This window comes from Xiphophorus maculatus, chromosome 16 (genome assembly GCF_002775205.1).
Source record: "Xiphophorus maculatus strain JP 163 A chromosome 16, X_maculatus-5.0-male, whole genome shotgun sequence".
NCBI lineage: Eukaryota > Metazoa > Chordata > Actinopteri > Cyprinodontiformes > Poeciliidae > Xiphophorus > Xiphophorus maculatus.
Window position 1 is genome coordinate 10,086,238 of NC_036458.1, and position 27,943 is coordinate 10,114,180.

General features: G+C 38.2%; 1 protein-coding gene across 2 annotated transcripts in view; it reads left to right on the plus strand.

Annotated features, from left to right (window-relative positions):
* The window catches only part of adgrl1 (adhesion G protein-coupled receptor L1), a 108,011-nt gene that overhangs the window by 31,795 nt on the left and 48,273 nt on the right, over window positions 1-27,943 (plus strand). For both annotated transcript variants that reach the window (XM_014469698.2, XM_023348792.1), the window contains exon 2: window positions 17,190-17,377. In XM_014469698.2, the coding sequence (XP_014325184.1) occupies window positions 17,308-17,377 (70 nt within the window). In that variant the 5' untranslated portion in view covers window positions 17,190-17,307. The remainder of the gene's footprint in view (window positions 1-17,189; window positions 17,378-27,943) is intronic.

The following is a 27,943-nucleotide window of genomic DNA, read 5'->3' on the forward strand; positions in this document are numbered from 1 at the left end:
GGTGGAGTCAGAGCCATCTATCGATCGGCTGCTTGCTGAGAGAATAGTCAGGAACGTGAGATCTGCACAGGTCAGAAGGCCAAAAGACAATAGGGATGAGAGACAGCAAGAGAGAGAACGAGAGGGGGCTGAAACCTGCAGAGCATAGGCTACAGCTTACACCCCCATCTGCTCTGGAAAAGCAGTGCCGATGTTTAGCTTCCATGAAGATTTTAAGATAATTTTTTTGGTGTCTTTTTAGGCCGAGATTTCTTCAATTTGTAATTTGGGTCAGTGCCATATTTCAGATCAGTTAGATAAAAATAAAATATAGAAAGGGACCTATTTGTTGTCTTTATCTTTTTATCTGCATCATTACAGTAGATTATTCCACACTCAGAGTATAATATATATGATTAATCTGCAGCAAACCTCTGTATCAATTAACATATAAATGCCGGCTACAAATAATGAATTAATTTGCATACTCAGCTAATCAGCTCATTTGCATGTGTTGAATTATCTTTAAGGGTTTTTCACTTTATGACTGAGTGCTACTGTCAATGAATCCCTATTTGCAATTTAAATCTTTCTGTGTCTGTAGAAACACAGAAATATTTCTTTTTTGTTTTGATTTTTTTTTCTTCCGAAGGAGTGGTTTTCTCTGCTGATAAAAAAGGACTAGTTTAGGGGTAAATGTGCTGAAAAAGCAAGTGGCACCTGAATAATTTACATAATCTTTTAGTGGTATAAGAACAAAATGCATTGCATTGCATTGCACTCATGAACGCTCCTTTACTATTGGGAAAAACAGCTGATAGAATGCCTGTGAGGCAATCTTTGATTGGCTGAGGGTTATTTATTTTCACCCAGTCAAAAAACTTTTTAATTATTTACAGGAAGGAAGCAAACAGGGACTTCATGATAAGGTGCGAAAATAGGATGACTACTGCCGAAAGATGGGAGAAAGCTAGCAGGTACAAATCAAAGGGAGTGTCGGGGGAGGGAGAGTGTTTGTGGCAGAAAAGAAAGAAACGCCAGGATTGAAAATATATGTAAAGGGGGAGGGGTGATGAGGTGGATTAGTACAAACAGTACCACATGAAAAGCAGCAGTGAGCGCCATGAAATGTCTGTTGATTCATCTCTCTTTGTGTTCTTCGTTCTGCGTCTTTGCTAAATCTTTTTAACGGAACAAAAGCAGGCAGAGGGAGCGATGAAGAGTGACCAGACGCTTGAGACTCAGAGTGAAGAGGGGGAGAAAGGTCATAAGAAAAAGGAGGCTCCATGGAGACTGCCGACCAGAAGAAAATGTGTCAATGAACTGATGTACCAAGCCCCACTGGGACATGAGAAGCTGCAGAAGAAAGAAGAAAAAATGCAACAAAAGTGAAACAGACATGTAGTGTCAGGCGGTGTTTTATGTGCGCGTTTGAAGATAGGTGTTCCTCAAGGTGTAATTATACCAATCTGTATGACTACTTATAAATTTATGCTTAAGTTTTTATGCATAAGTTACAAATTAATGCATCTCTGGGTGTGTGTTTTTATGCCTATTCTCCTTCAATCTGCAGCTCCTTTCATATAGAGTGTGTTATAATACCTTACAGACAGCCCTGTCTTACTTTTGTACACTAAAGCAAACAAGAGCAGAGAAATGGGGCCTCTATGAACCATTTTAGAAAAGAATATTTCTGTTAGGGATAATTCGGCTTTGTGACCATTTTGTTCCACCTACAATGAGCTTTTTGGTGGAATAACAATGTCCCAGCAATCCCTGTTCATACCTGTCACATGAAACAGTGATGTAGAACACACAATGTTGCCCACTCACCCCCATATCCCTGTCCCCGCCCCTTCCCAGGGGTAGCCAGACCCTCTGGGTCCTCCGCCTGCGCGGATGGGTGTGGTGTCTGGTGTGAATCCCTGCATAAACTGTCTCCTGCAGCACATAGTTGATAATTAACAGAAGCAGGCAGTGGAAAGCAGCACCTGTTATAGCCTAATGGACTGAAGCTCTGAGCTGCTTCTACCCGTGATCCAGTTGTCAGACCACCACCACCGGTACTTTCCCCAGGATATGAGAGTTTGAAATTATGCACCTTTGTGTGTGTGTTCTGTAATGAAAGAAAGAAAGAAAGGCAAATTATGAGGATGACAAAAAACCTGAGAAATTCATATCATCCCTGGAGTAATGCTAAACATTCCCTGTAGTTTCAGATTCTCTGGAAGAACTGGAGCATTATTTTATGCAAATATGCTGGCTGGTTTCTTACTTTTCCTTTTACTTTTAGCTGAGCTACATAAAATCACAAAGGCTGCTGCATAATCTACTGTTAAGCGGGATACTTTATTTTTCATTTCACTTTAAAGTAAGAATCTAGCAGCTTTGTCCTTTTATATCTCAAGAATGCAGTTTATAGCACACAAAGTAGTTCACTTTAAATAGTCATATCTTCCTTCTAAAAAAATCAGATCATGATATTATGGACCAGTCAGCTTATGGAATTGATCATCTCACTATGAATAATTTTTATTTACTTATGTTTAATTCTGTTCTTTTCTCTATGCTCATGTAAATTGTATTTTCCATCCATCCAACCATCCATTTTCTAACATCGTTGTCCCTAGTGGGGTCGGGAGGGGTGCTGGTGCCTATCTCCAGCTAACGTTCTGGGCAAGAGGCGGGGTACACCATGGCCCTGGACAGGTCGCCAGTCTGTCGCAGGGTAACACAGAGACAGACAGGACAAACAACCATGCACACTCTCACCTAGGGAGAATTTAGTCGCACCTAGGGAGAATTTAGAGAGACCAATTAATCTGACAGTCATGTTTTTGGACTGTGGGAGGAAGCCGGAGTACCCGGAAAGAACCCACGCATGCACAGGGAGAACATGCAAACTCTGTGCAGAAAGACCCCGGGCCGGGAATCGAACCCAGGACCTTCTTGCTGCAAGGCAACAGTGCTACCAACTGCACCACTGTGTAGTCAAAATTGATTATATTTTAAATTGGATTAATTTTCAGTAAGGCTGCTTATATTTACAAGTATTCCTGTTCGAGTTGTTGAAAAGCAAAATCAGTCTCAAAAGTTTGATATAAAGATTGTTTATTAAGAAAAAGGTTTCTGTCTAGAGTATGAAAAAGTTGTAACTCACAAAAATTAGAGACAACATGTATCATGTTATTTCAGTTGTACTTATGGACCAAAATGTGTGAAGTGAGAGAGTGCAAAATAAGGTCATACCTCTGCTCATCTGTGCCGGACTGGCCTCTCTGATCCTGCTGTCTGGCAGCTTCAAGCGTCTGCACAATAACAGCAGAGCTATAATCTATAAGTCATAATCTATAACTATATACAACTGGTTTGGGCATAAGCCTTCAGTCTATATTGCTATGTTTAAAGGGAGGGAAGAGGCATAGCTACATTATTCATAGTGGATCCCAACAGAGAGATATGTGTGTAACTGGTGTTACACCAGTTACACACATATAATATAATCTATAAGGGAGAGCTGGGCCCAGTTTGAGTTTCTCATGTGAAAAACACATCAATTATAATAAGGTTTTTTTAATGTGTTTATATGTGGTTTATTTATAAGTATGGCTTATAAAAATTCCTAAAAATAAAATCCACCTTTTGTTTGTTATTTTGGTGGTGACACCACTTAGTGCCATCTTGTGTCAACAGAGCTGTTTCCAAGTATGCATATGATGTGTGTTTGTTTGGCACATATATGTTTGACAGAAAATACAGAAACTAAGTGAAAAAAATTCACCTCAAACTATGTTGTGGAAACAGGGTCATGTCAGATGGGCTTGTTGTGTCAGAATCTCCTAATGCCCACGCCACACATCTGATAGCTGGATGAACTTGGCAGGCAGATTGGGGTCACTACTATCAAATTAGATACATCACTCACACACACAATTTCTCAACATACAATTGTCAAAAAATAAAAAAATACATACATGTAGAGAGAAAAAGAAAGAGAGATTCTGCACTGACTTAAAACAACGTGCACTACATTGTTTTGGAGTCTGTCTGATAACGTCAAGAACAGAAACAATAAAGGTCAACAAACTATATTTACAGAGTCTGAATTTGGTTAAAATACTTTTCTTAAGTGTTCAAATACAGTCGTGAGAGGCTTAAATAATGTCCTCTCAATTTAAAGGTCAGAGCAGAAGCATCATGATGCAATATGAACAAAGCTTTTGAAATGTGTGGATAATTTTCTCGCCACTTTGCCACTGTGAAGCTCTGATGTTATGGCTGCCAATAGATAGCATTCTTATTAGAGACTCAAGAATTTAACATTGTTAGCCTGGAATATTAAGAACAATATGATGTTAATATAAAAGTCATCAAAATTATGGTACATTCTACCAATAGAAAGGGAGGTAACAGCCTTGATATTTTTGTAGTCATATTGATTTGGCTTTGAACAAAAGCATTGCATATCATACTTTGTTTCACAAAATTCACATTGTTTAACTTTTAAACCCCTCAAAACCCTTAACTTGTTAAGGGTTCTTCTTAACATAATAAGTAAAACTTCTTAACTTGTGTACGTTCTACTAACTCGCATTGACTAAAACAAGTACTGTTCATGTAAGCATTGCAAATTTTTAAAGTTGAGTGTTTGATTGAATAATTAGCTGACATTGGCTTTGACACAAAAATGGATACCCCCATTGTGTGGGTCTTAGCAATGGGATGAAAAGAATGTCAACCTATTTTTAAATGTCACTATCTCTTTTTGTTCTGAATCCCTGCTCCACTTTGTGCCACAGATCTAAACTGGGTCAACATCACATGTGGTGCCCCGGTGGGCTCCTCAGTGTGTGCACATGTGTGAGCGGGTGCATGTGAAGGCTGCAAGTCACGACCATGTGCATCTTAGTATTTTATTCACCAACAACAAAGGAGGTGGTGCTCACAGTTTGCCTGTGGTGAATCCAAAGGTTAGTAAGATAGTTGTGCATTTTCTTTCTCCAGATAATCATAACCAATTTCCAAACTTGTCATAATCAAAGGAGAAGATGTATTATTACTGATGAGGTATGTTTCTATATTTATTATTAGAAAAACATTTTTTTAAACAGATTAATTTGTTTGGAAACAGCATTTTCCTTGTTGTTTGGTGTTGTAGTGCAACAGTGAGACAGGGCTTGCCCTGCTGGAGCTTTCAGATTAATAGACACTGATAATAACATACACAACTCAGTACGTCTGTCCTTAATGAAGATGGATCTAGCCGGGCTTGGCGGTGCACAGGCTCACGGGGTGGCAGCCTGCCAGTCACAGCCAAGTGACATCTGGGAACGGATCAGTCCAAAGGGTGGGAGGGAACTTCACCGGAGAGTACACTTTCATATCATTATCACGTTATATCATAATCCATTGTTGGTGGCTCATGAGATTAATGTCAGAGCAGGCAGTTATCACTCTTGTTGTTTAGACTTAATGGTTACCGTGAATTATTCATTTCATTTCATTGATTTGTGATGCGACTTGTGCTGACAGAGTTGACAGCGCAGGTTGACTGATACGAAGCGCATCTGCTCTGACTGAGGGTGAGGAGCAACGGGGAAGAGATAGCGAAGCGAAGAGAGCAAGCAAACAATCGAAAGCGAGACAAATCATGAAGTTGTTATGCAGAAAATATTGTCACTCCTCAAATGAAGTAGACAGGATTAATTTATCAAATATCTCTAATAGTGATCTCTTAGAAATTGATTAAGAGATAACTAACGTGTTGGGTCAGAGGCTTCATCCCTGTAAGGCATTAGAGCTCATTAGAGTAAGACTGCAACAAGCGTTTGTGTGAGAAGACAGGGTGGGTGCTAAGGTCACTTCCTCTGGCAGCTGTGGCAGGTATCACAGGGCAAGCAATGATGGGTGGTGGCATTGCCTCCTGTTGGATCAGTAATAATGAACAGTGACAAGCTCTCCACAGCCACAATAAATCACAGACCACACAGGAGATCCTATAGACCGGTACAGGGAGCTTGATATCTCTGCAGCACCCACAGGCCTGCTGGTTATTGCCACAAAGTCTCTCATTCATCCACTGCTCTCCTGCAGTGTGCATCTAGGTACATTAGACTATAACCCATGAATTTATGTATTGCAATAATTTATTCAAAAAGTGAAACTCTTGTAGTGTATTAATGCATTATACAAAAGGAGGAATATGTCATGTTCCTATTTTTGTTTATTTTGATCATTATGGCTTACAGCTGCCTGCACAGTGGCACAAGGTCCTGGGTGGAATCTCAGGCTGAGGTCTTTATGCATAAAGTTTACATGTTCTTGTGCATGCTTTTTTTTTCTTTTCGTACTTCTTCATGCTATCCAAAAACATAACTTGTTTTAAGGAGACTATATGAGGTAACATTATCCATGCTAGAATCTTTTGGTACAGGGCTTTTAGTTTGGCAAAAAAATACAGATGTTTAAATATGAACACATGCAGAATCTAGAGTTCACCATGCAACACTGAAAAGCTTCACTAAAATAAAGTAGAGATGACTCCTATATCACTTAAGTTTAGGAACATCATGGTTTCTCATTTAGCTTACTTTATTTCAATAGCAACAGCTCCTACTTAATTAGTTACTGGGAACAATGTCAACCTGAGTGTAAGCATCACTGGTAGAGGTAGGTTAAAGTCTAAATCCAGCTACCTGTGGCATTCAACAACACCCAGTGTGGCACAATCCCCGGTGTTGAGTTTGTTCTTAACAAAACAGCTCAAAAGTAATAAGAAAAACTATATATATTAGCAAATTTTAGCACAGACTTAAAAAAAATAAACAACAACACAGGTAGTTTCTTTATTGTATAACCCATCTGTCATCCCTTTATCAATTGACAGAATCAAACCAAATATCCAGCCAGTTAGCCACCTTTAGAAATGTTAGAACGTAGTGATAAAATCAAATTGTTTTCAGTAAATGTTAAATTTCTTTGTTCCCTGTTGAATCCATGAAAACATTATCAATACATTTGCTGCATGGCACAAAGGCGATAAGCCTCAGCGCTGCTGTGGTCTTGGGGACACCTAGACAGCTTTTATGAGCTGTTATACCGTAGCCTCACATTCATGAGGAAGACTGCTGACTTGACAGTTGTCCAGCAGACAGTCATTGGTACCCTACATGAAGAGGATAAGCCACAAAAGGTCATTGCGAAAGAAGCTGGCTTTTCACAGCAGTATTAAAGCACAATATTTGAAAAAATGAATGGAGGAAAAAAAGTGTAATAGAAAAAGCCTTTCAAGGATCAGGCAGCTAAGCCCATTCAACAGCTTGGAGGAGATTCACAAGGCGTTGACTTTGGCTGGAGTCTCTGCTTCAAGAGAGACCACACACAGATGTAGTCAGGAAATGGGCTTCAACTTTCAAATTCCTTGTATTAACCCGGTGTTGAAAAAGAGACAATGGCCAAAGCATCTAACCTGTTGACTAAAGCAAGAAAGGACCAAACTGTTGGTTCTGCAAAGCACTGCTTGCACATTGGTCCAAAGATTTCTTTTTTGATCAAATAAATTTGCATTACGTTTGGACATAGTTTAACAAATAGAGTGGATGGGTACAGAATTAGGATGATGATGATAATGATGATGATTTGGATAGTCCATCATCTGCTTGTGTTGGTCCACTGAGTTTTTTCAAGTCCAAAGTCTCCACTTCCATCTGCCAGCGAATTTTAGAGGAGCTCGCCTTTCAGCAATATTAAGGCAACTTTAACTTCTTAACACTCCAGGCCACAGTCCTACCACCATTGCCTCAGTTCATGCTAAAGGACACCTGACCATGTATTGAGTGGATATGCTGCAGAGATCATGAACAGACTTTTAAATAGGCTAGCATTCATGCCTTAAAAAAATCCTTTTTTAGGCCTTGTGTAATATTCTCATTTCATGAGAAGCTGAATTAAAGGTATTCAGTTAGCTGTAAGGTGTAATCATTAAAATTATACAGCAATTTAAACATTTATTTAGGTCAACTTTAATAATTCTCTATAAAATATGAGTTTTTCTTCTTGAATTGAATTACTGATATTAATCAATTTTTTCACCGTTTTCTAATTTAATTAGGTGGTGTTAAAATGAGTCTTGTGTTATGACTGAATGACCCTGAATTTAAATAAAATATTCAATTTAAAATAATATGTTTTTTTAATTAATAATAATATTTTATAAAGAAATAAACAAAAGTTTAAATGCACAAAAAGGTTATTTGAAGGTTTCTCTGTAAATACTGCTGATGCCAGATATGCACAACGGGACCTGTGCGCTTGTGATAAGATAGTAATTGTTCTGACGCTGTGACAGCTTGTTTTAAATTTTAGAAAGGTTCTTCTGAGAAGATGAAATGCAAGGATTGCTGGATGAGGTCAGGAAGAAGTTGCCTCCAGGTGCTGCAGCAGTGGAGTGCAGCACTTTATACACAAGTAGAGGCTTCTCATTCAATTAATCTGATTCAGTCATTTTAAAATGTTTGTACAAGACATAGAAATGTCTCTTAAGAGATAAAACAGCTATCAATAATTAATAGCCGTAATGGTTGTATGTCTATAAATACAAATTGTGCGAAGCTGGAAAATAACAAAAGGTCCTGTATTAGAGCAAAAATCTTCAGCAGCAATTCTTATCTGTTGTAATGTTAAATATTTTTTATTTGGTAAGTCGGAAAATGTGTAAAATAGCAATTTTTTATTGTCCAGCTTAAAGAAAATAGCAAAGGATCAGTTATAACTTAGGTTATTTTTTATTGCATACTTTTGGGAGATGAAGAAAGGAGATGAAGAGCTAGACTCTTCATCTAAACTGTTAGTTATATTTATCAAATTTCTAAACCACATTTTGTCTTGAAAGAATAAAAATCAAAAAAACATGAAGGGACAATTTTGCAATAATGGTCAGAAAATGTCAACCTGTATTCATATAATTCAGCTTCTTTAAATGTAGTACCAGTTGACAAGACATTTCCTATGATTTAATAGGGGTATAGATCATATCTGATTATACTGTCGTCTGGTCTAAATCCCATTCAGAGCAATCCATTTTATTCCAATATATAATCTATAGTAGTTTTGCAATTATTTTTACTGCTCTAATTGTTTTTTGTGCTAACATTACACTTAATGAATTTACAAAACTAAGATTTTGCCATTTTTAAATTATTTCACTTTGAAATTTCTAATGCAACATGAAAATAAGTCTTAGTTCAGTGCCTGTGTATTTAACTCATATATCATGTGTGCAGTTAACCACATTTATAATACTCATGAACTCTAATTAGTTCATGTACCTCTCACTCAGGAACTTCCAAGCACTTGATTGGTTGCTTTATGAAGATCGTGCCAAGTTTAGAAGCTATGACTGTTTCTGGAATAGTAATAGGGAAAGACTACAGGGACGGAGAGGTGTGTGGGTTGAGGCTTATGGAGAGGGAGAAAAAAATGCATCAGAGTCTATTGAATAAAAAAATGAGAGTGACTCTTTCAATACTTCTGCCCCATTTCCTCTGCCTTTACCTCTTCAGTCGCCACGCTATCCATGTTTGATATCCTTCCACTGTATTCTGCAGCTCGGCAGATTCCCTCCTTTAATTTGCATTCCCTTAAAGGACGCTTCCATTAAACCTCCCTCCTCTTTTTTTGCTCCCCCTTCTTTCCTTCTGTTTCTTCAAATAGGTCTTTTTCCCAGGATTGGTCTTTTGGAGGGAGCCTTATTCCCTACTGACTACTCAGCCTATCCCTGCTCTCCCTGAGTCAGTAATCAAACACATTGGCTCTAATACACAAGCCATTACAAGAGCTCTGATGTTCCATCTGCACTGAGACGGCACAATGGTGTCATTATTTAAACAGCTCGGCTGCTGCAGCAAGCACGATACTACCACACCAGAGCTCCAGCCTTAACTGACCCACCCCAGTAAATGGAGAAATGTTGGGATGATCTGACCCCACTGTGCTGCTGTAGTTGTTGCAAGCTTAACAATATTATCCATCCTGAATGACTGCTTCTGTGTTAGCATTACAGTGGGCTTTCTCTTCCCACTGGGGCTGGGACCTGGTGGGCTGCTCAGCATCAATGCAAATGGAATAGAATCAGGTTGTTGTAAGGGAATAATAACTAATGCTATTATGCTGTCTTTGGTAGCACTAGCCACACACAAAAGGATTACAGAGATTAGCGATATGCAGCCCTAACTGGAGGATAACAGTGAATCGGTTGGGGGAGCAGAAGTTTATCCAACATTATATCATATTTTTCCACAGGTTGGACTATTCTGGTGCGCCTTTTGTGTTGTTTTAACCCTGAGTGTGATTTAAGCAAAAAATAAATAAAAAATTCAACAGGATACACAGTCAGACGGGGAACTGTAAAATTAAGGTAAAACGACCCCAAAAATCCGCTTGCACCATTTTGCACACCCTTAGACTAATACTTTGCTGAAGCACCTGCCGATCCATTTTCCGCTTTTAGCCTTCTTGAGTTCACACCTATAATTATACTGAATCTGTTTAACCCGGCAAAGTAGAGCTGTCCTTGCTGAATTTTTATCAAGGTGGATGAAATCATGAACAGTTTCAACCCTCAGCCATCGCTGATGTAAAACCTTCAGGTGTCTGCCGTAAAGCTGAAAGTGAAAAGACATTTTAGCTTTCAGCAGTGAGCCCAAATATACACCTAAATCTAGAGTCTAGTCAGATTTCAGAACTTAATTGGACAGAAAATCTATAGACTCACATGAAGTGGGCTTTTGCTCAGATACATCCTCACAGTCTTAGAAAAAAATGTTGTGGTAGAGTGAGAAATATTGCATAAACAATATACTGAACGTCTTATTTAAGAATGCGTACCAGCTGAACTGCAAATAATAATACATGTCACATTTCAAGTGTAATAAATTTTAAATCATTTACCATAATCACATTTTTACATCACTATAAACTGGGATATTGCAAGGTACTGTATGTTCTGTTCAGAGTCTTACTTTATCTATTTGAATTAATTATTGAATCATTTCAGCATCCTGTCGGGGAGGTCTAACTGTAAAAACACATCCTCCCACTCACCAACTTTTAGATGGTAATGTAATATTTTTTCGATATACTTGCTATATTTTAAATTGAAAAGCAGGATAATTACATTCATTTTGTGGGTGATTACTTTTATAGAGGTGAGGAAGTAATTAATTCATTCATTCTCATGCTCATTTATTGTTACACTTTCTTGTATTGCTCCCTCTTGACCTAACTCCAGAGAGTACAAAAGAGTATCAGGTGTGACAAAGCTTCAACGCAGATGACTCAGAGGGAGAATTACTTGGAGGCCGGCGGGGAGAGCAAAGGATATTTTTTTCTTCCCTTGCAGTTTCGGCTTACTCTACTGCCCTTCGTTATTGATGGTTTTCTCGAGAAATAATATTTTTCTCAGACGTGAGTGATATAAAATTTTAGCAGTGCTGAATTAAAGAAGAATGCTGCTGTTTTCTGTTTACCCCAATTTAACCACGAGCCTGTTTGAAGTGATTTTTTTTACTTGATTACAAATATTTAATGCAGCAGTTTGCCTCACTTTCTGATTTGTAAGTGAATGATTGCCATTCGGTTTTGCATGCCTCACCGTGTCGTTTGCTAGGAGGCAGTCATTTCCTTCATAGCGGGAGCTTTGCTACTGAACCAACTATTTGTTGTTGAAGCATCTGAGGCATAAACATCAATCCTAATAGCATGGCAAATGCTGTCGCTTTATCGTCAAGATTTAAGAGATTCTTTTCTGTATGAAAAAAAAGTGACCGTCACAATTTATTACTGTCAAGTCTTTAAATCAGTCAAGTGTTTTCCCAACAGAATATCTGTGCCTTTGTTTTTTGTAATCCATGCTTTGCCTCCCATTGCCTTGTATGCTTTTAGCTTAGTCTAACAGAGTGTGCTTTTTAAATATCCTGCAATGCCTGCAAGGTTGTTAGCGTTTTGAAAGCTCTTCATGAATATTTTTGAGAAGTTCTTAGAAGATATTTTACTTTTAAAACAGCGGTGTTAGTACATTGAGCAACAGACCCATGCAGAGTCGATTCAGTTATCAAAATAAGATCTCAGCTTTCCAAGGAGGGTGAAACAGAGACAAGAGTGAAAGCCTGCAGCTTTCAGAGTTGCAGCAACTTCTCCAATTATGCATCAAAACAGTTGGAGTAAACTCTTTACTCTTTTTGTGATCTCTCTTGCTAATGTTAAAAAGTACTTTAAAATATTTCAGTGGTATATGTAAGCCTTGAGGGTCCCTTCATTAAGGGCTCCACCTGCGTATTCTGGACAAAAAAATTATCTTCTTACAGTAGAGTAAAAACATTATGCATAAATGCATTTCTCCTTAAGTTGTTAAGTTTGGTCCTTCCCATTCATAAAAAATGTTTCATCCCCCTTTTAAAAGTTTCTGTTTTTAGAAGCATACAGAGTATTTTTTGTCCTATCTGATTTATGAAAGTTGAATATTTATTATTATTACACATACTTTTATCATGACTACTATATTTTTTGAGCACAAGTGTCAAAATTGGCAGCGAGAGTGATTCTGATCAGGTTTTATATATAATTTTGCAATGACGTTAAAAGCCAGCAGAAGGTTATTTGCATCATGGTAGAATTACAGATAAAATGCCTTCTTCAAGTAGAAAATTCTGAACATTACTGTACTGAACTTGTGATGTGTTAAAAAAAATACAGAAAAGACACTGGTTGTTTTTTTTCTATTTTTATGAACTGTTATGCCATAATCATTAAAAAAGCAGTTAATTCCAGGCCGGAAAATGTTATGGTATTTATGTCTACGTAGCGAAAGTTATGAAAAAGTAAAGTATGTAAATGAACAAAAAAAAATCCTTGGAGAGGAGGAACACACACACACACACACACACACACACACACACACACTCACATAGCTTCTGAAGTCCTCCTCCATGGATGAAGAGGACTTGTGACACTCTGTTGTTGATGACCATGTCTGCCAAAGCAAACAGACCCTAATGATCTCAGTGATTATCGTAATGATCCAATAGAAAAGGATAATGAGGTTATTTGCTTTGGATCAAGGCAGCCTGTAAATTAATGGCTAACAAAACAAAGCATAGCATCTGAGACAAGATGACAGACCGGTGTGGCCAAGTGGGACTCTGTCGCCATCCCATTTAGACAGCCACAGGTTTTTCTTTGTGTTGTTACAGCTGACTGTCATTTGCTTACCTCCCTGCTCCTCTTCAGCTCGGCCTCCTCACCTCTCCTCCGGTGCTTTGAAATTGCTATTCCATTCTCCCATTTTGCACTCTCTGGACTCACAGAGACATAACGTTCTGCTCCATTAGAAGAGAAACATTGATGATAATAATAGTGGATGTGATCAGTGTAAAAGGTCAGCTCATGGCCTTGGGCATCTAACAACCTTCTGTAGGGGGAGTAGAAAGGGTGAAGACACCCATCTCACGCCCCCTAAATACACCTAACCTCCACATATACTCCTTCACCCAGAGGCAGACTAACTCATAAACAACAAAAAGAGTAAATTCTTGTTTTTTTTTTTAATCTTTTTTGTCACTTTATCACTAATTCTTCACTTATTTTCTCACATTTTGTACACAGAATGCTATCAATACAGTGCTTGTTCTTACTTTTATCCTTTTTATCAGGCTTTGTTTCTTTGTTCCTCCCCTTATTTCTCTGTTCAGTTTTGTCATTCTTTCACTCATCCTTTTTTTTAACCTCAGAGAAACTGATGTTTTGTAATGTCAGCTTGTTTTTTGTGTATTATTTCAAAATGGAGTCAGTTTGTCCAGGTTGCACTTTTCTCTGGTTCCCATCTCTTCGGTCCAAGCCAGCCAGTCATTCTCTGCTCTATTTTTTTTTCCTTTTTCATCTTCATAGACCTCAGGAGAGTCGGTGTTAAAATATACATAGTGAGGAGAAGATATTCTCTCAAAACATGAAAGAAGTTATATTTTCCTTATTTAGAGTACATATGTTGTAGAGAAAACCTTTTCAACACTCATATTAAATTGATATCGGATTGAAAAAAGCTGTAAAGTTAGAGTAAAAAAAACCTGACAGAGAATCAATGTCTCTGCAGTGTTATATTGCACGGCTATTGCTGTTTGTTTTAGATTTTCCACTTATCTTTGTCTCCATGCCTTTCCCTCTGAAAATGTTGTCTTCTGGCTATTATTCACACCCAACGCGCACAATGAACTCATATTAGAGCAGAATCTTCATTAGTATAGCGGCAGTGTGTATGTCTGAGTCGCACATTTCCTAGAAATAAATGCTGATGTAAAGAACAGCTGCTGCAGTCTGCTTTGTTCTGCTTGCCTTCAGTCCCCCTCCTGTTTAGTGTCTGTAGCTCTCTCTCTTTCTGTCTCGCTTGTACTCTACAGCGTTCAACATATTAATCCGTGCAGAAACACCCAAGCAGGTTGCTGAACGTTCTGGCATTGCCACTAGGGAAGAGGTTAAATATCAGAAAAGGTCATAAAAAGGAGGGGCTCCAGAACTCAAATGAAAACCAAATCAGGGATGATGATGATGTAGATTTGGAAGGAGCCACTTAGTAACCCAAGAATTTCCGTCTTCGCTTCTCGTGGAATGAAACAGCCATGACTCCATGGACTGTAATACTTACATTCTACTCATGTATGTTCTAGATTTATAATCTGGGCTAGAGCTTTCTAGCAAAAATATTTTTGCATTAATATTTTCATATTCCAGTGCAAGCACACTGACATTATATAAATTGGTATGTTTTCCTAATCCTATATCTTTAACTCTTTGATTCATATATGATTAAAATAACCAATAGATATCCTTTTTAATCTCTCCCAAACACAATATTTTTTAATTTTTTTAACTGTTTTAAAAGTTCAAATTTGATTTTAATCCAATGAAAAAAAAATTACACATACTTACACTACTTTGCTTAATAGACCAGTGAAGCTTTTCATAGGAATTTCAATAATATTATTATAATTGTTATAATAACCAGAGTTAGAGTTGCAAACACCAAACTTAGAGTTTTTGAAGTTGTTTTGACTTTTTTTTTATTTCTGAATAAATCTTTAAATAGATTTAGAAATCTCTCAGTTAAAATTATTTACAATTTTTTTTTTAGATATAACATTTGGTATTTTATAGGATTTCTAAAGTATATAGAAAAATATAATAAAAGATGAATTTTCCTACAAGAAACTGCTATCAAAAGGAAAAATCTAGTGTTTAGAAAGGCCTTAATTCTTCCTGGCAAAAACTCAACAAGATGTTGGAAACATTCCCCAAAGATTTTGATCCATGTTGACTTGACAGTGTCACTTAGCTGGTGAAGATTCATATCTATAATGAAAATCTCCCATTGTAACACATCACAAAGGTTTTGTTTTTGTTTTAGACCATTCGTTTAGAGATTTGATGTATTCTAGATGTGCTGTGTTTAGAAATTGTATACAGCACATCTGTTGTAATGAGAGTATTTTTGACCCCCTGTTTCCTTTGCTCCTGTGAGTCAGAAGCCGAGTTTCTTAACCTACAAAATGGTGGCCAGAGTAGGTCTCTCCCTCAAGTGCAAGCATTCGAGCATCTTGGCATCTTGTTAATAAGTGATGGCAGTATGGAGCAGTATGGAATGGACAAACAGACTGAGACCCACTCTGCGGTAATGCAGGGGCTGCTCCGGTCTGTTGTGGTAAAAAAAAAAAAAAACTGTAAAAAAGTGAAGGTCTCGATTTCTCAACCTGTCAAGGCTCAAAATCTACCCTCTGGTCATGACACATAATCAGAACCAAAGGAACAAGACCTTGTAAACAAGTGGCTGAAATGAACCCCTGACATGACCAAGAAATTTTGAGCAAGACAACTGCAACTTTGGATGTTTTCTCACTTTTTTGGGGGAAAGTTCTCTGCAAACTCAGAAGATAGTAGCGATAAACATGGCTATCAATTGTGCATGGCACTAACACAATGGGATATTTAAAATCTCCCAAATCTCTCTCTTTCATTTTGTATGGACAGTTTGAACTCTGGAATGTCCATGTGATTCAATGGTTTTCTATTTTTGGATGTACTGTTACAAATACTAATAGCTAAATTGTTTAAATTCATAATTTTTATTTGAAAATGTAACAAACTATGAATTAAATTATCATTCACAAATTAGAAAATGTGTATTTGGTTTAAAATACAAATCAAATTTATTATGCAATTCTCAACAATAGAAAATATTTTTATTTGTATCACTATGATTAAATAGCTTTAATAAAGGTTCTTTGGAACCACATAACTCATTAGTGAAGCTGCACTTGGAAGCAAACCAATGCGCTGAAACTCAAATAAAGGGTGTGCAGTATACAGCTGAATCAAAGTTTGCAAGTGAGGATGTATGCACATACTTCTATTACCTCCTGCAATTAAATAAAAACGCAAATGTACCTTGCAATCATGCTCAAATTCCCCTCCAAACACACACATGCAGACCAATCTGTCTGTTTCATCAGCAAACTCAGCAGGAGGAGTATTAGCTATAACAACACTGTCTCTCCGGTTTTCTGTCTTTCAGCCCCTGCAGGCTCTACTGTCAAAGAATCAGAGCTCAAGTTCCAGAAAATGATTTATATCATTAGGCAAATGAGATGTGTGAGCCCTTCAGCAATGCTGACTAAGTTATCACTTTCCACTGCCTTAAATTGTATATGTGGCCATGTCGGTAAACAGACATGGAGGATACCTATTTTTCGCATGAATACAGCTCTGCTAATAGGCCTCCAAACATATGTAGCATGTCTGATTCAATAAAGTATCTAAACACTTCAGAGTGATGAGCTGGTGGTGTCAACAGCTGTCTCCATCACCCCTTGCTCAAATTGGCTTCACCCGTGCCACCTGATCAAGGCACTTGACCATCACACAATGAGCCAACTCTTTTCTTCTCCCAGTACAATGTCAACTGCACCATGCCACTTCTGAGCCTCTTAGCTTTACTCAGTCCTGAGTTTTTACATATTGCACCGATAAAAGCAGTGCAAGATAGCATTGCAGATAGGTATAGGGAAAAAATAAACAGACTGAAAAAAGAATGACTCCTATTTTTCCCTTGTAGGCCCTTTTCAGTGTTTTGATTTTTAACCTGCTGTTTCTAACCTTTCTGCCTACAGGGTCACCGTCAGGGAGGGTGTGAGCTGAGGAAAGTGGCACCCCACGCACCCGTGCCTGCTGACCACCTTCAAGCTTTAGCATCCGTCCTTTTTCCTGTCTCCCTGCTAAGCTTCAAACATGGCTCTGGCGATCTGGATCATCTTCAGCTCTTTTGTGGCTTTTAGCAACATTGCCCCTTCCTCTCAGGGTAGGTTTTTATCTCTGTGGTATAATATTTGTTTTAGAGTGTTCTGAAAAACGTTGTGCTTCTTTACAGATTTCTTCTGTTTTTGCTTTTTTTGTCACACTTAAATGTTTTACATAATCAAACATTGTTTAATACCAGATAAAACAAATATATATATAGTAAATAAAAAATATGTTTTTAAATTAGGATTTTTTTATTTTGAAAAACAAGGGCAATGCAAAACAGCCTGGGCATATGTGAAAAAGTGATGCTTCCAATAAACCTTGGTGAAACAACTGCCATCAATCATATGTGATAAGCGGCAATGAGCCTTTTATATCTACTGAGAATTTTTTTCTCGGTTGACTTCTTTGCAAAATAATTTTCATTTAGCCAAGTTGTGAAGTTCTCTCTATTGAGATTGTGTTACAGCATCAGAATCAGATTTAAGTCTTTCACTTTTACTAGGTCACTTTGAAGCCCTTAAATTGTTTGTTTTTGAGCTATTTAGATGTGGACTTACTGTTTCTGATCAATATGTAGCAGCATAATCTAGGTGCACTAAAGTTCAAAAACCGTTGAGCAGATATTCTGGTGGTATTGGTCATGCAGAGCTCTCCCACACATAACATTTCAGCTCAGTTTGTTTCTTTATGAACTGACCTCACTGATCTGAGACTTGGGGCCTGTTTGGTTTTATTAACTACTTGATGCCTTAATAATTGGAAGTCTTACTTGAAAACTGCTTTTTGTATCTGTTTCAGTTTTCTTTGACATCAAAGCTTGTTCAAAACTCTGAAACATTTGGCAGTGACCAAATAGGAAAACACTCTGTCTATAATTAAGCAAAAATAAAATAATAGTATTTTTCTGCATTCAGAGCTTGTACTCACTTATTCATTTATTTTTTAGAAAACAAAATGTGTTTCTAACTACATATCGATTCCCTGACTTACCTTATAATGCTAGGTAGAAGCTCTTAAGCACTGTTCCCTGTTGCAGCTCTGACTGGATTATTGCAAATGAGGATGTAATATTTATATGTTAGCTGTTTGATGAAGGTTGTAAGCGTATTGACTTGCTGACCAGGCTAGAAAAGCTGTACTTCATTAACCGTTTCTCATATGAGACGAGGCCAGGATGTGTGCGCAAGGTGGGAAGTGATGTGAGAGTGTCAATAAAATTTCTCGTCATCTTGCTGTGAGGTGGAGCATGGCGAGAGAATAGGAGGGAATCCGTGCATGTAATGGTGCCATATGTGTGACCTCTTTGAATGTGCCATGTACCATGAGATATTGCATTTTCTGTGTGTGCACGTGGGGCGTTGTAAGCTTGGCAGCAGGTGACCTGGCTGGGCTCAAGTAACGCTGGAGGGTGTGTGTGTATACGTGTCGGAAGATGTGTATGAGAGACGGAGCAGAGATTGCAGGGAGGACGAGGACGGGGGGTGGGGGGCTGTTGAGTGTCCTGCTAGTGGCCCACCACACAGATAGCAGCACACCATCTGCTGTATGCTCTCAGTCAGCTCCGTGCCAGCAGTCTGCTGGGTGATGGACAGCTAAGATGAGGAGGAGGGGCTTCAACAAGACAGGGTCACTGCATGGAGTAACGTCAAAGGAGGAGTTTAAGAATATGCAGGAGAGCGAGAGAGAGAGTGAAATTAAAATGTGTTTATGCCCACTTGTGTAAGTATTGGCTCCATCATTCTCTGATTTGGAAGCTTCATTTCTAATTTGAGTAGGTACTGTTCTTTCCATCTTAATTTGGCAGCTTTCTGGAAATTGGATTTGCATACATTCTGCTCCATTCCTTTTGTGTTGTGGTACAACGTGCATGGCTGTGAGTATTTGTGAGAAGATAAGCTTAAAATATCTGCATGACCTGGCTCTTCAGGACTATTAATAATGCATTAATAAATCAATTGAATATCATCCCTATTTAGCTCAGGAGCACAGGCACAGCATTTGGTTTGATGAAATTAAGATTTTTTTTTAATAAATAATGGCACATGCTCATGCACACCCACACTGTTGTGGTGCTCAGAATGTTGGCAGTAAAAATCTGGCAGAGATTCATTGTCTCTATTGTAGTGTGACCAGAGGAGCGGGAGAGAAATGGAAAAGAAAACAAGGGAAGTAGGTCCTAAAGGAAGGGAACGGGGTTTTGATGTGATGAGAGCTGCGGAAATCAGTCTCAGACTAATCAAAGCTCATTTGAAAAGCGACATGAGCATCACACATGGCTTCACTGTCTAATGTCTACTCCTGCTCTCCCTTGGTGCTCTCTCCAACTAATCTGCCAGGCTTTAACCCCACTTCGCTCCTGGCTGCACATTCTAATATTTACCACTAACTCTCACACATTTATTCTCCTCTTAAATCTGCTCTTTAGTAAAAATATCCCTAACCAGCATGAGCTTAGTGTGTGTACTTCTTTCTCACATATTCTGTCTTGCATCGTAAAAATATTTCCACTTAAATCACTGTAGTCCATTACTCTTCTTCTAAACACAGGGGCTCTGTGAAGAACAAATTAGTAGTACATACTACTGAGAAGGAAAATGATTAGTTTTAAATTAAATAATGACGATCATTCTTGATAATTTTATTTATTTACTTTTTATTTTTTCAATAATTCTGAAATTTGTGCAGTACACTTACCAGTGCTTCTGAGAAAAACATTTTGCGGCAAATCTTTTATAGCGCTTTTCTGCACTTATTTAATGGAAGTTTCTTTCTTCCTATTATCAACTGTTTTTACGATCGACTTTGAATCATTGTAACACATCAAAAATCTCTGATATAAGCCATTTAATTTTAGCTCTGTAGCTGTATGTTCTGGATTGTCGTTCTGCTGGAAAATGGTCCTCTGCCCCAATAGCAAAACATTTGTCTTTTTTTGCCCCTTTGTTGCAAATGACAAATAAAACCTCTTGTGACTATCCTTAAAGTTGACTTCCTTCCATAAGAGTCATATGTGAGCATAAATAATGGTTTTCTTGTCAACAAATTCTCCCCTGAGTAGTCAATCTCTCCTGCTCCTCCAGAGATACCACGGACATCTTGATTTATTATTTTATCTTCATGATGGTATTTATTCACAAATGTTTTCTAAAACTAAAACTTGAGGCCTTTACAGGACATGATTATTCCTCCTTAGCTTACATGGCATCCAGATTCATTTTGCTCACTAATTTAGTAACTTCACCAGGCAATTGGTTGATATCCTGGGATTTATTTCAGGATATCAAAATCAAGTATCATGCTTTCTGATGTTTACTTCAAAAAATATAGTATTCCACTACATAAATATGTCCTACTTTATGGTAGTCTGTCACTTAAAATTAAAATGAAATTGATTCAAACATGACAAAATGTGGGAAAATAAGGGGCATGAATACTTTAAGGGGACTTTGTACCTTGACAAAGTGAATGTCGCACTGACTTAATGCTTGAGAATGTACCGTAGTTGATGCGCAGTGCCATTGATGTGAAAATCCATTAGGCTTGCTTAATGTGGCAGGCACGGGAGGCAGCTGTGCCATACGTGATGAAGCCCTGACACAGAACTTTCAATTACAAAAGCAGCAGCGTTGGTGTAAACATGGCGGTTCGTATTTATGCGCACTGGTGATGGCAGGCATACTATTATGGGACAATTTGTATTTTCTTCCTTTCAGACCATAAATGTAATTTTGCAAACACTCCGTGCGCTGGATATTTACATATACTGCTTGTACACGGGTGTCTGACGTGAACACACAGCCAACTAGGTGTGCGGGTCCAAGTGTGTGCTTGTGCCAGTTATAGGTTGATGCCAGTGCCAGCTGACTGGTTGAATCTGTTCTCATCTCCCCTGTATTTAAGCCTTTGCTCTAAGATCAGTCGTGTGGAAAGGCCCCTGGCCCTTAAGTGCACAGGCAGACATTTTTATCTGTCTAGCCGTCCACTCTCCTGCTTTTTTTTTCCCTGGCCCATTCCCCTGAACAGCAGCTATTATTTAAAGATGTGGGACTAGCTGTTTTTACACATCTTTTCGACAAAGTGCCTGCTCCCCCAACTGTCTTTGGTCGGTGACATAATGTCTGGAAGTAGACTGATCCCAGTGTATTATTTTGCTCTCTGTAAGGCAGGGATGAGCTGCTGCTATTCATTATGTGACCGATGAAGAATTAATCTCACCCTAGTAGAACTGCACAATCCATTGAATCATAATATTAATATTTGGTAGAATATTGTATTTCAGGTGTCCATAGAAATTTTGCATACCATTAATATATGTGGCCTGTTCATTGGAGGCCACATAAAAATAAAAGAACAAAAATATACACTTTATCTACTGTACATTTGAGGTGTTAAATTTGACAAACTTGAGCAGATTTTAATGAAGGAGAGGCAAGAAAATGGATGCATCATAATTGATATTGTAATTTTATTATCAAGAAATTGCATTGTTCTTCCCATACCTAGCCAGAAGATAAGTTACAATTCAGGGAGACCAGAAACACTGCCCTTAAGTAACACTGAGTATTGAATTTTAAATAAAAAAAGGGAAAGTAAGAAAAGACTTTTGTTCTGGTGATAAAGTTTTTACCCTGTGACCTTCTCACAATTGCATAAGAATTGTGTCGCCAGCTGTATAATAGCAATAAAACTTGAGAAAAGTCAATAAAGCAGTTATACTCTTAAACTTACTATGTGCACTTACGTCCATTGAACACCTTATTGCATTACTTGAGTATGTTGTAAAAACTCACGGTTGTGCATTTTTCATTGGACACATTGAAAAACTGTCACTGCTCATAAATAATGTCTTGGATTAATGTTATTAGATGATCTAAATCAGGCAGAACTTAAAAATATCAAATATTAAAAATAAGTCTTTAATATAAAATCAACTATTCCAGTTTTTAAGGCACAGCTTTATATTCTGTTTAATGACATTAATAAATGTAATTAAAATTGTGCATATATTTGTTCACCTCGAAGGATTTGTATGTTTACTAATGATTCTCTTTTTATCTGCAAAATTGTACAGTAACTACGTTTTATGACTAATTTACTGCAAACCTTTTTCAAATAAAACAATAAATCAGATGGTGATTTCTAGTAATATGCAAAACTCCTCCCTGCTGCAACTTTATTCTTGTGTCTCTAGGATTTATAAGTTAAAATATTGAATTTACTTTGTGAGCAAATTATTTTCAAAAGCAGATTTTTCTTTTCAAGCTAAATAACACAACATAGCTCCTGCCGTTAGGTTTTTTTGTAAGTATTTGAAATATGGATGCAGCATCACCATAAACATAAAACCTTATCCAATACACTAGTTTATTTTCCATCTTTGTACTGATCAAAACCTGATGTGATGAAAGTGGGTTGAGCTTATTAGTAGTGTGTTAGATACAAGTAAGAATATTTATTGTTCCAGGAGTTTGTGAATATTGCAAATCATTTGGATTTTGCAATGAAGAACTTCCTTTAAAGTCTAACTTTTCTTCCATGTCTTGTGTGTACATGTGTAGGGGTGTGCGTGAATGTGTTTGTGTGTGGTCTTCGAGCCATTTTATTCTTCCACATCTTATTAACAACATTTTGTTCTTCTCACTTTTCCACCTCCTAACACTCACCTCTCATTTTCTTCCAATCTCTCTTCTGTTTCTTCCATAACACCTCAGCTATTACTCCCCCTCCCTAAGTTGTGATATCCTACACCCAACCAACCCGCCAGCCTCCCCCAAATCCCCTTTCTTATGTCGGACTTCTATTTCTCTTGTGGGAGCTTTATGTCTTTCTCTTCTAACTCAGGTTTTTTACTTTGTATTTTTCCAACCCTCTCCAGCTTGTCACTTTACCCTACTTTCTGTTCAGTCTCCCTCCTTTAGATTAACCTGGCTGCTTCCTCCCAGCTGCTCTGTTTTTCTTTCTTTACCCTTTTCATACCATCTGTTATTCGCATACAGCTCTTATCATTGTCATTTTTCTCTCTAACGCTCCTTTACCTCTTACAGTCTTCTCTCATCCCTCGTTTGCTACCTTCTCCGTCGCCCTTGTTGTATGGGGGTTTCTATGCTCTTCAAAGCCCTTGGCTGCGAGCAGTAGATCACAGCGAGGCCTGTGTGAGTGAAAGGTTAATGGATGGCCTTTGAACATATATTGGAAGTAGGGGGTGGGTGGGCAGAAGGAGGGACATGCCGGGGCGGAGAGGCAGCATATTCTCTGAACACCTCCCTTTGAAGTATGACGCAGGTCGCTCTCATGTGCCTTTGCTTGTACACGGGGGTTGTGCCATTTTGTTAGTTCAGTCGTTCGCAGTGTTAGTGCAAATGTGTTTGTGACCATTTTGTTTATGTTTGCTTGTATTCATATGTGTACAGGACCACGTTAGCTTGTATATATTGATTTGTGTACAACAAGCAAACTCCTACAGAAAAGTAAGGGGACTGTGCTCCTGTCTGTTCAGCTGTGTGATAGCCACATCCTTTTTCTTGTGATCTTTTTGATAACTTTGAGGCTTTGCATCATTGAAGGATTGTATTTGTGTATTGGACATTGCTGCTTTGAAAGCCAACCAAACACAGAAAAGCAGCATTCAGCTTCTACCCACCAAGAATCTGGGACAAACTTCCAGAAAACTGCAAAACAGCTGAAACACTGAGTTCCTTTACATCAGGGCTAAGATCCCACCTAATAGGAGTTGCTTTTGAACCATAATAAATGGAACATTGACCAATATATTCTACTTGCATTGATGATTTTGATACTGGCATTTGTCATGATGTAATGTTTGTCACTGGTTTCTCAATTGTTGATAGTATGTTGTTTTTATAACATTTTATTTTTGTTTTTTTATGATTTGAAGCTCTTTTAACTGCTTTCTTGCTGAAATATGCTATACAAATAAGCTTGATCAATTGATTGATGATTGACAATTAAAATTTTGTTACATTTGAAGCACAATTTTTTCTTGAAATTTATATGAGTTTTGCTGATGACCTGACACTATGTGGTACACAATGGAAGAAAACGAGTACATAATATGCTAGCTTTTGTATTAATCAATTTAAAAACCTGAAAATGTTCATTTACTTTCAGCCCTGAATTATTCCTTTACTTAAACACATTGTACAGAAATTAGCTTCACAAATGTGCAGGAGTACCCTACTGTGCACAGTAAAGACTGAAATGTTTGCTGAGCTCCAGGCACAATGGGCACCAGGTTCTCTTCTTCTGTGCATTGAAAACACCAGAAACAGTCAGAAAAAGACAACAAACAACTGAATTAAGGTTAAAACTGAAATATAATTTTTGTTTTGAGTTTTATACCCAATTCCAGTAGAGTCAGTGCCCCCTCTTTCATGAACCTCACCACACATCACTGACCTCCCCATAATATCCTTTTCATCAAACTTTACACTGGATATAATGCAGAATGGCAACTGCCAACCCAAGTCTCTTTTACTGGCTAGCCAGACATGGTGGCATAATTTGCTACTCCATTGAACGTGTCTCCACTTTATAGTCCAATGGCAGCATGCTTCACACCATGATATGCTACGCTTTTCGTTGGACTTGGCCATCGCAGCTACTTGGCCATCGAAACATATTTGATGAAGCTCTATCAACAGAGAGATCAGCCACAGGAGGTGTGTGATCTGAAGGTCACATGAAGTTTTGAGGTCATTATTGACTCTGCAGAAAGTTGGTGACCTATGCAGGAGATACGCCTCAGTGTCTGCTGATCGCACCTAGCTATTTTACTTGATCTATCACTCTGTGCCTGAGTTGATGTGATTCCCAATTGCTATTGCTTTGACCTAAAACCACCAACAGTTGACTGTGGAATATTTAATAGTCAGGAGGCATGGCATTGTTGTGTAGTTTTGGTTTGTTCCCTCACAGCATACAGGTTGCTAAAATGAGGCAAATAATATTCTCCTGAGAATTTTAATTTAGATGGACATTCTTTCTTCTTTAAAGGTCTGTACTCATTCCATAGTCTTTCAATTTCCAGATGATGGACTTAGTAGTTTAGATGTTGTTTCCAAGTTTTGGATGTTGATTTACCAGGTAGACTCTATGAATTGATATTTTGACTTTTGGTTATTGGATGCACTGCTTTTATTTTTGGTATACCAGAGTACCACACAAATGCACACTCCACTTCACAGCTCTTTTTTTTTAAATAAAAACAACAACAAAAATTAAATAAAAATAGCATAAAACCATTCATAATTTCCTTACATTCCACACATTCTGTAAAAAAAAATTATCATTTGAATTTCTCTCTTAGACCGCAACCCAACTTGTTATTATTATTATTATTACTACAGTTCTGATTACAGATGCTCTCAGTAATCACAATCACAATCACAGTAATCACCAACACAAATGCACTCATCACAAAAATCCTAATGCAAGGTGTTGTGTCTGTCTGTATCAACCATGTCGTGGACTGCGGTGAGGGTTGTTTGTGGACTATAAATTCATAATAACTGGCAGCAAGCTTTGGCTGACATCCAAGGACAAAGAGGAAAGAAAAGAAAGAGGAAAAGTAGAGGGATAAGGACAGATTAAAGAAGTGAAACTGGTAAAAGAGTGAGTAAAGGATTAGAATACAATGAAAAGCTAAGAAGGTGGATGTAAAGAATAAATAGAAAACGATATTATGATATTGGTTAGATGAAGTGGTGGACAGATGATGATTAGATAGGCTAAATGAGAAATTTTGCAGTTTTAGAAATTGGATGAGGGATTATGGGATGGTGTAGAGGTAAAAAAAAGAGCAAACATGAAATGCATTATACTGCAGATAAAAAGTAATATAAGTATTTGAGGTATTCGATGTGTAATAGGTTGAAGAAGACACAGGAGCAAAAACAATGATTAGTGGGTATGCATGTCTTGTAAAAGTACACACAGACACTGCCCACACATTCAACACACTCTTAGTATATAAGAAGCTTAATTAAGTCTTTAATACAGCAGCAGAACCAGTCTTTGACACTCATTTTTACTAACAAAACACTAAATGCAGCTTGCAACTTCTCCGAATGCACACACAAATCTCCCTAAAAGCCCGTCCACCCTTTCATTCCTCTCTTCATTTTTCCTCCTGCTTTTCATCAATTATCCCTTCTCTCACTATTTTTCTAACTTTCCTATATCTGCTTCTGTCAACTCTTCATTTATTTACCTCCCCCCTAGCTGTTTTCCTGCAGCACCTGGAGCTTTACTTCACCATAGTGTTTACATGAATCTATATGAATCTGGGTCTGACTCACTGTCTCCCAGCTCACCCTCTGTAATACTTGTTGGAAACACAGTAAGGAGAAAAGTTGTGCGAGGCCTGCTACATCGCTCCTCTCTCCGGGGAGATGGAGGATACTCTCCACTGGGTGAATCTCCTACTTTTTAGGCAGGCTGACTTTTATTTTGGGCTATGCTGTTTCGCCCCATTGAGGCGATTTTATTGCATAATTAGATGCCAGCACTAGCAATAATTTGGTTTGACAGTATGAGCACGTCTAGTCTCGCCTTCCCACTCAAGTTTGCGGGCGCGTGTGTGTGTGTTGTTCGGAGTCTCAGAGGCTTTTTTTAAACTGCCCATCTTAATCTCTTTGCTTTCGCATGCTAGTTCCCCCCAGAGCAAAGTTTGTCAACACACACTGAGAGTTCTGGAGGTTGAGGATGGATGAGGATTGGTGGTTGTGTGTTTCTGCCTCTAAGATATGTATGTGTTTGCACAGGGATGTGTGTTAGCAGTGGGGCATGTTGGGTTCTCTTATGAATGATGTAATGTTATGGACTGTGGTGTAATTCAATTTAGTTAGCGGGTTGGGCCATAGAAGAAGTGTTGAGCAAATCGGAACAATAGAGATTTTGTTTCTCTCCTATCTGCCTTATTCCTTTTATGCCAGATCTCTTGTGCCACCATAAAAAAGCGTGTAGCAGTGCACTAGTTTCTAGTTTGTTTCTGATAACCTTTGCTATATATCTTTTTTTGTGTTTAGGCTTGACTCAGCTCCATCCGTGTGAACATGTGCCTCCTTGGCCTGGCTTTGTGGTCTAACCTTACAGTTAAGCTGGTGACACCACATACAGTCACTCCTCATCTCATCTTCTGCTTTGCCTATAGCAGTCAAAGGAGTCAGAGAGGAGATAGGATCCCAGCATTGAGGCCACCATTCCAACCATACGCAGAGACGCAAACACACACACATGCAGTGTCCAACAAGATCATACAGCCCCCAGCCCCAGCATCATCATGTTAGGCCTTTAGGTTTGTCTCAGAGTGTCACTTTGTCACAACTTCTCAGCTTGAAGGCTGCCTGAATGTGACATTTCTGGCCACGCTGCCTGAGCTCGTCCACAGTGACAGTCCATGCTCCAGCGAGTCATTACACTAACTTGGAGTGCTAAGTGACTCGCTAAGATGCAGCGCTAAACTGATAAAGTGGGGTAGAAAATGGTCTGGATAAATCTCATTGAGAGAAGGGTTTCTATAACAGACTTCTTGGCTCTGTTCAGTGACTGTAAAATTTACCGTACTCCCTTGGCAGCTTTCATGTGAACCTTTAAAATTGTA